The following is a 13708-nucleotide window of genomic DNA, read 5'->3' as shown; positions in this document are numbered from 1 at the left end:
TAACAGTGTAATTGACAGAAAAATACATTTCCGTTGTGTATTTCTATCCATTTCGTTTTATCACACAACAAAATAAAGGCATGAGCAATTTGAAAATCATTCAGACAGTGAACGTTGAGTAAGGCTTGCCTGGAGTCTTAATGTCTAAGTGCTGAATCCTGCCTGATTTCCATCCCCACAAGGACACAGAACATTATTAGGTTTCTTCATGATGGTGTTTTTTCTGTCAGTCACAATGCTGTTGCATAACACAGTGTAATGGGACTCATAACTGTCATATCGGCCATTTTGCTGTTATGGATGTCAAACTCAGCCAAGCTAGTGCTGCAGCATATCTACATGACAAGCCTCATATACAGTCACATAAACTAAAGGCAGTGTTTTTGTTGTTTTCATAAGCGAGTGGAGTGGAGCCAAGCTGCCCCCTTTCCTCTAGCTCTAATCCCTCTTACTGGGTGTAGTGATAAGCATGTTTGACTTGGCCCACATTTCCTGTGTTGTTTCTGCCTTGCCAAACCATGTGACTCCCAGTCCCTGTAGAGATGTATAATCTGAGTGATGCCTGTTAGGCACTGCTCTCCTCCTGGACCAAGCAACAGAACAGCAGGGAAGGAAAACAAAATGCCCGCTTTTCATTTGCTTTCCTCCCTCCATTTTCTCCTTCCCTCTTTTCCCAACCGCTTCGCCCTCATTAAATGTTTTGCTGCTCATAGATAGATAGATCTGTTGGTGAGAGCTGGTGGCTTTTTTGACATGCTTTGCCGTCTCACCTCCCCATGTGATAGGATTGAACGCCATAGGGCCACTGGTGACACAGCCGTCTCTGAACCCAGCCCATTGGCCCGCTGAAAGCTGTGATAAACCGTGCCGATGCAAGCTGTAGCCAATCAGATCAGACGGTGTGTGTAGATTGAGGAGGGTGGTGGATAGTTGCTGTACACCAATTGAAGGCTATTGAGATGCAGCCCAGTTGTCAGGGAGCTTGCACTAATTACCTCTGAAGAAAGAAAAAAAAATGGTGTAATTATATTGTTTAATAAGATCCATCTTTGTTTTCTAAGCAGTGGTAGTTATCAATACAAACCAATTTGATAATATTATTCCTGTTATTTCTGATATTGTATGGGAGGTTATGGCTTGGACAGGACTTCCTTTACATACCTTACTCCTGTTATTGTGGTAAACGTATCTTACCATATATGATGATTAGATGTGTTGAACACTAAGCAAGGCGACACCAGCCAGGCATTGTTGTGATCCCTATGGACCATGTTATTGTTTTGCTGGTCGGTGCCACAGACTACACTGTCCTGATTAGGGGCTGATATTTCAGCGGATGGCACAAAACAGCTGCAGTCTGTTTACATGCGTGCGCGCGTGCGCACGCACGCACGCACGCACGCACACACACACACACACACACACACACACACACACACACACACACAACCCAGCCAGTGAATCATATATGGAAGGAGGACCCTCACTGATGAGGCGATAATTATTGTTTTCTCCCAAGGGATTCTGGGATAGACATCACACACACCTACAGGTTTTCTCTTCCTGTCTAATCTCCTCCAGAACCTTGTTCGCCACGGTGTAACTCTACCTCTCTCTTTCATTATAGCATGTTCACACGCTGAAAACTTTACCTCAGAAACAATCATCACAAAACAAACCCTTTATTTATGTTACTCCTAAAAAAAGCATAGGTTTTAGTAGAATATTTATCAGGGTCCTCAGAGCAACATACTGCCCTCGAAGCTACGTCAGTATGATCACCTATGGAAATGTTTAAATTTGTTCAATGTTTTCTTTAAGATAGGGCCTACTACTAGGGTTGTTGTTTATGGGACTCATAACTGCTGCTGCCAGTTAAACTTCTCTGTCTGTTGGTGTCTTTCCTTGGATGTACTGTACACAAAAGTGATTGACAGTGTTTCCATATAGATGGTGTATTTCATTACCTTGTAGAGGCTATGTCATGTTTGCTGTTGTCTGTCCTGGGAGAGGAGCTAGTGGAATGAAATGAAATGGCTGGAGCTGGAACGATTCCCTCTGAGGGAAGAAAGGAGTGCTGAGAAGAACCTTGTATCGCTGCTTCAGGCTACTCTGACAGGCCTTGTCTACAGGAAAGACTGACGGACTTTAGCTTACATACCCTAGATAGTACTTTACATACCCTAGATAGTACTTTGCATACCATAGATAGTACTTTACATACCATAGATAGTACTTTACATACCATAGATAGTACTTTACATACCATAGATAGTACTTTACACACCATAGATAGTACTTTACACACCATAGATAGTACTTTACATACCATAGATAGTACTTTACATACCATAGATAGTACTTTACACACCATAGATAGTACTTTACATACCATAGATAGTACTTTACATACCATAGATAGTACTTTACATACCATAGATTGTACTTTACATACCATAGATAGTACTTTACACACCATAGATAGTACTTTGCATACCATAGATAGTACTTTACATACCATAGATAGTACTTTACATACCATAGATAGTACTTTACATACCATAGATAGTACTTTACACACCATAGATAGTACTTTACACCCCATAGATAGTACTTTACATACCATAGATAGTACTTTACACACCATAGATAGTACTTTACACACCATAGATAGTACTTTACATACCATAGATAGTACTTTTGGAGTACTTGTTCATCCATTTACACTATCTTACCTCATGTTTTTGATTTTCCATGCTTTATAAAGTTGATGATATAGTACAGTAGTAGGCAGGGAAATCCGTGACTGGCAGGTATACAACATCTTCATAATCATTGTGGTGTTTTTGTTAACTCGCAGGTGCTGCATACTTCTATAGTGTTTCTCCTGCATGTTTGATACCTGGATTAGCTTAGTGAACTTTGTACTGAACTTGTTTATAAATAAACTAGCCTGTTGTCTAAATCCTATGGTGAGACGTTTAATTGGCTTTCACACTTTGGCGTAGGTTCCTTTGATTTAGGTCAGTGTCTCATAGGATAAGGTTTAATCATGTGTAGGTCATCTTGTGTAAGCAAGTGACCCACTTCACTTTACAGCATCAACCGTGTTTGTATTGTGAAATTGCTATCTGACATTGTGTGTAGAAAGTTACCACGTCTGGGTCAAATACATAACGTCAAATACTTTCAAATATTTGAGCTGTGCTTGATTTCGTTTGCCCAGGCCTACAAGGGAACCAACAGATTAGTCCCAAAAGTGCAAACTCCAGTTAACACATATCATTACACGTATTATCTATTTGATGTTTGATCAATGACAGCATATCTCGTTCAGAATAGTGTCCAATTCATATTCCTGTTATAATATTGTTGTGTTTTATTATAAAACAATCAAATATTGTTGAAATGGTTTGTTAAATTGAATTGTTAATGAGGACCTTATTAAGTTATTGATCTCTCCTCCAACTAATCATAGCCAGAGTATGGAATATCCCACACCGTGAATATGTTGCATTCACTCGACATCATTATCAATAGCCGCTGTGCTGACTGCTGACATAACATCATATGATGAGCTGTTTTGTTATTGGCAGCAATGTCTATGTACTGTATCTTTTGACACATTTGAATTTACAAGGTCATTTTTCCCATTTCCTGTTGCCTGACCATGTTATTACTAAATATGTGGTGTTATGTGTTATGACTGACTCCATATTTCCTGTTGTTGTTTTGTTTTGAACAGACTGAAGAAGAAATCCCAGTCAGTGGATATTGCCACTCAAGGATTCTCCCCTACCCTGGTGCCAGCCTCACCTCACAAGACTGAACCACCTGTTACCAAGACAACCACGTTGGGGGTGCAGCAAAACAATGCAACCAATTCCCAGAGAATCTGCAGTCCACGGTGCAGCGAGCTGAAACGCGGCTACACCATCGGTAAATGAAAAGTGCTAGAATTCTGATCTGCCCATCTGTGTGGTCCATGTTCCTCCATTTGGCTTTCCTCCGGGACACGAGTCTGCGGCAGGAAGAGGAAGGGATGTTGGAGGGTTTGTCTGTGTGTGTGTGTGTGTGTGTGTGTGTGTGTGTGTGTGTGTGTGTGTGTGTGTGTGTGCGTGCGTGCGTGCGTTTGTGTGTGTGTGTGTGTGTGTGTGTGTGTGTGTGTGTGTGTGTGTGTGTGTGTGTGTGTGTGTGTGTGTGTGTGTGTGTGTGTGTGTGTGTGTATGTGTGTGTGTGTGTGTGTGTAGATGCTTTGTAAGGCGACTGACTGATTGAACCTCAAGATGGCCTCGTTGCCTTGAGTCACAATAAATCATTTTTGGGGAGTGCTGGTTGGTGCTTGTGGCAGCTATAGGCTACTTTATATTTATGTAGGAATATATTAAGCTATTGTCAGAGGTGTAGTAATGACACTTGAGGAAGCACACTTTCTGAGTTGGTAAAATGAATTTGGGGAGTTCATAATGTAATGCACACACTATCTCTGAATCATTCTGCCTCTGAAATGTGATTGCCCATTGACGTCACTACTTTTGTTAGCTAGCTTCAAGGATGGACATTGTACTGCCAAGGTTTTCTGCATGTGTCAGACTTTTAATTAATAATTTGGTTTAAACTTGTACACACACACCTTATACATCTTAACCCGCTGTTAATAGAGAGATGATTGGCTGTTGAATCATACTGACACCAATGGAAAGGTAGGAGTGCAATTTAAGTCAGTCGGTCAGTCAGCCAGCTGATGAATGGTGAATTGAATCAATTCAGTTTGCTATTATATATTGATCTGATGTAAGAAGAGGTCCATTCATGACCAGATAGTCTCAGCAGGCCTACGGGGGTGAAGTAACAACCCTCTCTAGTCTTCAATAATCATTTACCCAATTCTGTAGCTGTGAAATAACCATATACTGTGTTTGTGTTATCTCTGTAACTGGCCAAGTTTTTCTAAAAGAATTGTGTACAGGTCCGTGCTCCCCCCCAAAAAATTATTGGGGCTGCCTCTCCTGGCCATGCTGCTTGGTCCTTTGGTGGTGGGTAGTTCTGTCACGATAGTCGTGGTGGAAATGACCAGACCAAGGTGCATCGTGGTGAGCGTACGTTTTCCTTTATTTATGTAAATGTCGCCAACAAAACAATAAACAAAGAAACGACCGTGAAGCTGACTAGGGCTATAGTGCCACTAACAAAGACAACTACCTACAACATACAAAGGAAAAAAGGCTGCCTAAGTATGATTCCCAATCAGAGACAACGATAGACAGCTGTCACTGATTGAGAACCATACCCGGCCAAAACATAGAAACAGAAAGATAGAAATAAAGAAACTAGAATGCCCACCCTAGTCACACCCTGGCCTACCCAAAGTGACATTAATGTTCCCCAGAACACCGTATGTCTACAGCAGATTTCCTTAATTTAGCCTTTACCTATTTCATTTGTAATACAGTGCCTTGCGAAAGTATTCGGCCCCCTTGAACTTTGCGACCTTTTGCCACATTTCAGGCTTCAAACAATAAAGATATAAAACTGTATTTTTTTGTGAAGAATCAACAACAAGTGGGACACAATCATGAAGGGGAACGACATTTATTGGATATTTCAAACTTTTTTAACAAATCAAAAACTGAAAAATTGGGCGTGCAAAATTATTCAGCCCCTTTACTTTCAGTGCAGCAAACTCTCTCCAGAAGTACAGTGAGGATCTCTGAATGATCCAATGTTGACCTAAATGACTAATGATGATAAATACAATCCACCTGTGTGTAATCAAGTCTCCGTATAAATGCACCTGCACTGTGATAGTCTCAGAGGTCCGTTAAAAGCGCAGAGAGCATCATGAAGAACAAGGAACACACCAGGCAGGTCCGAGATACTGTTGTGAAGAAGTTTAAAGCCGGATTTGGATACAAAAAGATTTCCCAAGCTTTAAACATCCCAAGGAGCACTGTGCAAGCGATAATATTGAAATGGAAGGAGTATCAGACCACTGCAAATCTACCAAGACCTGGCCGTCCCTCTAAACTTTCCGCTCATACAAGGAGAAGACTGATCAGAGATGCAGCCAAGAGGCCCATGATCACTCTGGATGAACTGCAGAGATCTACAGCTGAGGTGGGAGACTCTGTCCATAGGACAACAATCAGTCGTATATTGCACAAATCTGGCCTTTATGGAAGAGTGGCAAGAAGAAAGCCATTTCTTAAAGATATCCATAAAAAGTGTTGTTTAAAGTTTGCCACAAGCCACCTGGGAGACACACCAAACATGTGGAAGAAGGTGCTCTGGTCAGATGAAACCAAAATTGAACTTTTTGGCAACAATGCAAGACGTTATGTTTGGCGTAAAAGCAACACAGCTCATCACCCTGAACACACCATCTCCACTGTCAAACATGGTGGTGGCAGCATCATGGTTTGGGCCTGCTTTTCTTCAGCAGGGACAGGGAAGATGGTTAAAATTGATGGGAACATGGATGGAGCCAAATACAGGACCATTCTGGAAGAAAACCTGATGGAGTCTGCAAAAGACCTGAGACTGGGACGGAGATTTGTCTTCCAACAAGACAATGATCCAAAACATAAAGCAAAATCTACAATGGAATGGTTCAAAAATAAACATATCCAGGTGTTAGAATGGCCAAGTCAAAGTCCAGACCTGAATCCAATCGAGAATCTGTGGAAAGAACTGAAAACTGCTGTTCACAAATGCTCTCCATCCAACCTCACTGAGCTCGAGCTGTTTTGAAAGGAGGAATGGGAAAAAATTTCAGTCTCTCGATGTGCAAAACTGATAGAGACATACCCCAAGCGACTTACAGCTGTAATCGCAGCAAAAGGTGGCGCTACAAAGTATTAACTTAAGGGGGCTGAATAATTTTGCACGCCCAATTTTTCAGTTTTTGATTTGTTAAAAAAGTTTGAAATATCCAATAAATGTCGTTCCACTTCATGATTGTGTCCCATTTGTTGTTGATTCTTCACAAAAAAATACAGTTTTATATCTTTATGTTTGAAGCCTGAAATGTGGCAAAAGGTCACAAAGTTCAAGGGGGCCGAATACTTTCGCAAGGCACTGTATACTGTATAATAAGTTGTGTCAACAAGGCGTTTTCCCAATGGTCTCTTGAGCTCCTGACTCTACAACCTGATGCCTTAGCATCAAAATGAACACGTTACATAATCGTGTTACTTTTAATGAGTAACGGAGTAAAGTAACATGTTACTTGTTCAAATTGGGTAATATTATTACAGTTACTTTGTCAAACAACACCTGCGTTACTTTCAGAATCATATCTCTACCGGGATGGGTGTTTCCATGATCCAATCTTGACTTGTTTCCTCATTTAATTTTTGAGTGAGTGGAGAGTCTGTCTGGAGAAATGTCATGACAGCTGCTGTCCATAGAAATGTACACCTCTGATCTTTGCCATTGATCGCTTCTTTGATAGCAAAGCCCATAGAGGGCTTTCCTGTCTAGTGGCAAGTGTGCCCTCTATACATCTCTATGGGTTCATGTTCGTGCGCTCTATAACCAGAACTGCCGGCTTGAAATGAATGAAAATATAAGAAATTTGTACAGATGTTTGGCTTACAGTATACTGTAGATGGATAATTTAGCAGCCCATATATAGCTCAGCACTTGTAGACTAGCACAGGAAAGCAACGCCACAGATGAAACTAGTGATCAAACCTAAGTTAGTAAGTAGCCTATCCTTGGAAGAGCACGCGCGGCTCTCCTTGCTCCCTCCGACAGTCAAACAAACTGTGAGATTGTGAGATTTGTTTCATGAAAGTAACACAATGTAATATAACTAGTATTATAAACTGGGTGGTTCGAGCCCTGAATGCTGATTGGCTGACAGCCATGGTATATCAGACCGTATACCACATGTATGACAAAATATTTATTTTACTGCTCTAATTACATTGGTAACCAGTTTATAATAGCAATAAGGTGCCTCGGGGGGTGGTGATATATGGCCAATATACCACGGCTAAGGGCTGTGTCCAGGAACTCTGCTTTGCGTCGTGCATAAGAACAGCCATTAGACATGGTATATTGGCAATATACCACACTTCCTCTGGCCTTATTGCTTAAATGTAACACGTTTCTTTCCACACAAAGTAATATTGTAAAATAACATGTTACTTCGTGTTTACTTTTCAAATAACTAATCCCAACTCTGCTTAACAGCAGGGTTAAATCATGCTGTAAAATGTAAAACAATGCTAAGAGCTCTTTGTGCATTTATTGTGTCCTGTCCTTGAGCTTATGTGGTTAATTATCAATGTTAATGAATACAGTTGAAATCCCTGCTACAGTGTAAGTGCTCTGCTACTAGAGTAGTGAGGGTATGGATGTTAAAAGAGTGTCAATAGTGTGTGGGTCCTTTATTGGCTTGTTTTATAATATATAATCACTGGTGACAGATGTAAACATACATGCCATTAAATATAAACACAGTTTGCTAGTTAGCTAATTGTAATAGTTAGCTAGCTAGCTGGCGCTAACAAGATTTGGTTCTAGGTTGCGACATTAGGCCTATATAATGGGTAAGTAACTAGACATTGAATAGTGACGGCCCCTCATTCTAAACCCCTATCTTGATGTGCTTTATAATCCATCCTTCAGGCTAAAGCAACATATCCAGCCAGCCCATTTGGATCCTATCATGCTAATTTATTCTAATAGGAGAATAAATAATAATGTAGCCTAGGGGGACATGACAGCTTTCTGTGCTGTCTGTCTGTGACAGAACCTACCTCCTGACAGAGCTGTCATGACACCATCAAGACGTTTTAATAGCCACACAATCAATGAGCCTCCAACCAGGTTCAACACTTGAATTTCCACTGATAGTCTGAGATGAGTGAGGCGACGGTGGCACTGATTACGCCCCAAATGACACCCTATTCCTTACATACTAAACAACTTTTATGGGCCCTGGTCAAAAGTAGTGCACTATATAGGGAATAGGGTGCCATTTGGAGTGCTGGCACTGAAGGATCTGGCTGAGTAGGAGTTGTAACCACCTGGAAGTGCCTGGAAGGGTGCACAGCCTTAAGAGTCTGTCAGTGGGAAGCTGGAGCTAATGGCTTCTGAGAGGGTTATTCACCTTGTACTTTTGTAGCGCTCCTTTCTCTCTCTCTCTCTCTCTCTCTCTCTCTCTCTCTCTCTCTCTCTCTCTCTCTCTCTCTCCGTCAGTCTGACTCGTTATTCCCTAATGTATTAGCCGTGTCTCTGACCCATGGGGTTTGTTTTGGGAATCTGTCTCAAGGACAGTAGAAGCAACAGATTTGTGCATTGCTCCAACCTTGGCCACAGTGTGAGGTGAGATGTATTATCACAGTACAGCACTGCTGTTTGACTTATCTCTGTGGACACACAGACTACAGAGAGAGAGGACGGCGGTGCATGCTAACACAAATATTCTGGTCTGACCGAGTGAGCAGACTGACTATTATTAGGGCTGACCTGGTGGCCAGTCATTCTGGGGAGACAGAGTCACAAGGCCCTCTCTAAAGGGTCTGACAATTCTTTGTGTGTGCGTGAGTGTGTGCATCAGGCGTGTGTGTGTGTGTCAGGTTGCGATTTGGCTGCTACTGTTAACTGGAACAATGTCAGGATTTCTGCTATCTTTAAATGCCCGTTTATAAATTCTACTTGACTAGATAGAGATGCTGCTCACCGTTATGGTTGGTGACAGTTATAGGCCTAGTCACTGCTTTAGGCAGAACATGAGTGTTCCTTTCTCCTCGTATTTCTTCTAACTGTCTAAGGGGGGTTGTTGCTTGTGTTTACCCATAGTAGCAGTTGCCAGGGGTGGCAATTACAGTATGTACACAACTGCTTGTCATCTCCCACTGACACTGTATGCATTGGGACAGTTACTTTGAATTGGTACAATTCACTGTTTCGAAAGTATATACTGTATATTTTTTATTGGTATCTTTGATTGTAAGTAATTCATTTTGCAGGCCTGTTTTGGCCTTACCATTATGATGTCAAGGTGAAGACGCACACTTATCCAGGTTGTGGACCAGAAATGTCACAATGAGAACACTAATGTCCTTCCATCCTTCCACTGCTCTGTCGTTGTGTGCTAAATAAGGAACACAGTGCCATTTGGGACACAACCAAGATGCCTAGCCCAGTAGGACCATCAGTAGGACCATCAGTAGGACCATCAGTAGGGCAATCAGTAGGGCCATCAGTAGGGCCATCAGTAGGACCGTCAGTAGGACCGTCAGTAGGGCCATCAGTAGGGCCATCAGTAAGGCCATCAGTAGGACCATCAGTAGGGCCATCAGTAGGGTGATCAGTAAGACCATCAGTAGGGCCATCAGTAAGACCATCAGTAGGGCCCTCAGTAAGACCATCAGTAGACCATCAGTAGGACCATCAGTAGGGCCATCAGAAAGGCCATCAGTAGGGCCATCAGAAAGGCCATCAGTAGGGCCATCAGTAGGGCCATCAGTAGGGCCACCTGAAAGGCCATCAGTAGGGCCATTAGAAAGGCCATCAGTAGGGCCATCAGTAGGGCCATCAGTAGACCATCAGTAGGGCCATCAGTAGACCATCAGTAGGACCATCAGTAGGGCCAGTATGGCCCATGAGGGAGGAAAGGTCAAAACTCTGATTCATAGCTCTGCATTACCTGATGTTTTCTCTGACCAGACATGTGTTGATGTTCACTTTCTGTAGACTTACTGTAGCATGGTGGTTGTGATTCCCTTGTGGTTTAGCTGTAGCAGGGTGGTAGTGATTCCCTTATGGTTTAGCTGTAGCAGGGTGGTTGTGATTCCCTTATGGTTTAGCTGTAGCAGGGTGGTTGTGATTCCCTTATGGTTTAGCTGTAGCAGGGTGGTTGTGATTCCCTTATGGTTTAGCTGTAGCAGGGTGGTTGTGATTCCCTTATGGTTTAACTGTAGCAGGGTGGTTGTGATTCCCTTATGGTTTAACCGTAGCATGGTGGTTGTGAATCCCTTATGGTTTTAGCTGTAGCAGGGTGGTTGTGATTCCCTTATGGTTTAGCTGTAGCAGGGTGGTTGTGATTCCCTTATGGTTTAGCTGTAGCAGGGTGGTTGTGATTCCCTTATGGTTTAGCTGTAGCAGGGTGGTTGTGATTCCCTTATGGTTTTAGCTGTAGCATGGTGGTTGTGAATCCCTTATGGTTTTAGCTGTAGCAGGGTGGTTGTGAATCCCTTATGGTCTAGCTGTAGCAGGGTGGTTGTGAATCCCTTATGGTTTTAGCTGTAGCATGGTGGTTGTGAATCCCTTATGGTTTAGCTGTAGCAGGGTGGTTGTGAATCCCTTATGGTCTAGCTGTAGCAGGGTGGTTGTGAATCCCTTCTGGTTTTAGCTGTAGCATGGTGGTTGTGAATCCCTTATGGTTTAGCTGTAGCATAGTGGTTGTGAATTCCTTATGGTTTTAGCTGTAGCATGGTGGTTGTGAATCCCTTATGGTTTTAGCTGTAGCGGGGTGGTTGTGATTCCCTTATGGTTTTAGCTGTAGCATGGTGGTTGTGAATCCCTTATGGTTTTAGCTGTAGCGGGGTGGTTGTGATTCCCTTATGGTTTTAGCTGTAGCAGGGTGGTTGTGATTCCGCTATGGTTTAGCTGTAGCATGGTGGTTGTGAATCCCTTATGGTTTAGCTGTAGCAGGGTGGTTGTGATTCCCTTATGGTTTAGCTGTAGCATGGTGGTTGTGAATCCCTTATGGTTTTAGCTGTAGCATGGTGGTTGGGATTCCCTTATGGTTTAGCTGTAGCATGGTGGTTGTGATTCCCTTATGGTTTAGCTGTAGCAGGGTGGTTGTGATTCCCCTATGGTTTAGATGTAGCAGGGGCCAGCTGTGTGTGGGAGTGGCCCCTGGCCTATAGAGCCCCATGCATTTTGGCAGTACAGCAGTATAGCCGGCCCCATGCAGCCCACTCTCCCGTGCTAGCTGGTCATGCCAGCAGAGCCTCTTCTGTGTGTCGAGATAGCAGCCAGCTTGGCTAAGGCTGGTCACGTAGCATCAGGGAGCTCAGGTCTCAAATCCAGCCCTGGTCGGGAGTCAGTGGAGCCTCGCACGGAGACCTGTTTCTGTGTAACCCTGTCTGTGTCCTGCCTCCCCTAAGGCCTTTCCCACGTACTGTAACTACCCCCCCCCCCCCAGAACCTCCATCACCCCAGCTCTGCTCCGCACATCCATGTGGCCCAACAATGTGATCCTACGTCAGGCGGAGTCCTGGAGGCTCTCCCCAACCCCAGCACAATTCCAGGTTTTAAGGCAGACTGCAGGAAGGTAATCCTGTATAAGAACCTTCCATCATTAATCCTCAGAGCAGAGCAGGACTCTCCACATGACACCCTGGTATGGTCAGCCACAGTGTTTGCCTGATGATAAGAAATACCCACAGGAGGCAGGACACAGTAAGACGTTGTAACGTTTTGCTGGCTGCATCACATTGGGTTTTTGCTTTCCAAAAAATCAACAATCCAAAATAGTTTTTGTTTTGTTTCCCTCAGGTAACATTGCCTGAACAGCCCAGAGAGTGCTTGAAGTGTATTGTCCTTTGTTATGGTGCAAAATCAATGTTTTATTATTCTGTCTGTTGTTTGTTATTATGTTCCCCACCATTGTGATTAATTGCCTTCTCTCTGCACCCCCTCCCCCAGTGTGTGTCTGACTGTCTGCCCCCAAGTGTCTGTCTGTCTGTCTGCCCCCCAGTGTCTGTCTGTCTGTCTGCCCCCCAGTGTGTCTGTCTGTCTTCCCCCTAGTGTCTGTCTGTCTGTCTGTCTGCCCACCAGTGTCTGTCTGTCTGTCTGCCCCCCAATGTCTGTCTGTCTTCCCCCCAGTGTGTGTCTTTCTGCCCCCCAGTGTTTGTCTGTCTGCCCCCTAGTGTCTGTTTGCCTGTCTGTCTGTCTGCCCCCAAGTGTGTGTCTGTCTGTCTGTCTGCCCCCTAGTATCTGTCTGTCTGCCCCCCAGCGTGTGTCTGTCTGTCTGCCCCCCAGTGTCTGTTTGTCTGTCTGTCTGCCCCCCAGTGTCTGTCTGTCTGTCTGCCCCCCAGTGTCTGTCTGTCTTCCCCCCAGTGTGCCTGTCTGCCCCCCAGTGTCTGTCTGTCTGCCCCCCAGTGTCTGTCTGTCTTCCTCCCAGTGTGTGTCTGTCTGCCCCCCAGTGTCTGTCTGTCTTCTCCCCAGTGTGTCTGTCTGCCCCCCAGTGTCTGTCTGCCTGTCTTCCCCCCAGTGTGTGTCTGTCTGCCCCCCAGTGTCTGTCTGTTTGCCCCCCAGTGTCTGTCTGCCTCTCTGCCCCCCAGTGTCTGTCTGCCTGTCTTCCCCCCAGTGTGTGTCTGTCTGCCCCCCAGTGTCTGTCTGTTTGCCCCCCAGTGTCTGTCTGCCTGTCTGCCCCCCAGTGTCTGTCTGCCTGTCTGCCCCCCAGTGTCTGTCTGTCTGCCCCCCAGTGTCTGTCTGTCTGTCTTCCCCCCAGTGTCTATCTGTCAGGCAGAGGTAGTGTTCCAGACCGTGTCTGGAATGACACCCTATATAGAGCCCAGGGTGTACTATACAGGGACTATGTTGACATTTCAGACGCAGCCACAGCCAGGCAGCAGGAAGTCTCAGATGTTTAATTGTGCCCATTTAAAGTAATGAGATAAAGTACAAAATTACAAGTAAAGTTATGACCATGCTTGGAAGCATTTTTTTCAAAGGTTAATGG

General features: G+C 44.0%; 1 protein-coding gene across 7 annotated transcripts in view; it reads left to right on the top strand.

Moving 5' to 3' along the window:
* LOC110485571 (oxidation resistance protein 1A) overlaps nt 1–13708 on the top strand; it is a 210629-nt gene that overhangs the window by 107640 nt on the left and 89281 nt on the right. For all 7 annotated transcript variants that reach the window (XM_090194459.1, XM_090194423.1, XM_090194437.1 and 4 more), the window contains one exon: nt 3746–3939. In XM_090194459.1, the coding sequence (XP_090050585.1) occupies nt 3746–3939 (194 nt within the window). The remainder of the gene's footprint in view (nt 1–3745; nt 3940–13708) is intronic.

The sequence above is a fragment of the Oncorhynchus mykiss genome, chromosome 2, assembly GCF_057628025.1.
Source record: "Oncorhynchus mykiss isolate SJ-2025 chromosome 2, ASM5762802v1, whole genome shotgun sequence".
Lineage (NCBI taxonomy): Eukaryota > Metazoa > Chordata > Actinopteri > Salmoniformes > Salmonidae > Oncorhynchus > Oncorhynchus mykiss.
The sequence above is the reverse complement of the archived record's forward strand: the minus strand, read 5'-3'. Positions and strand labels throughout refer to the sequence as shown.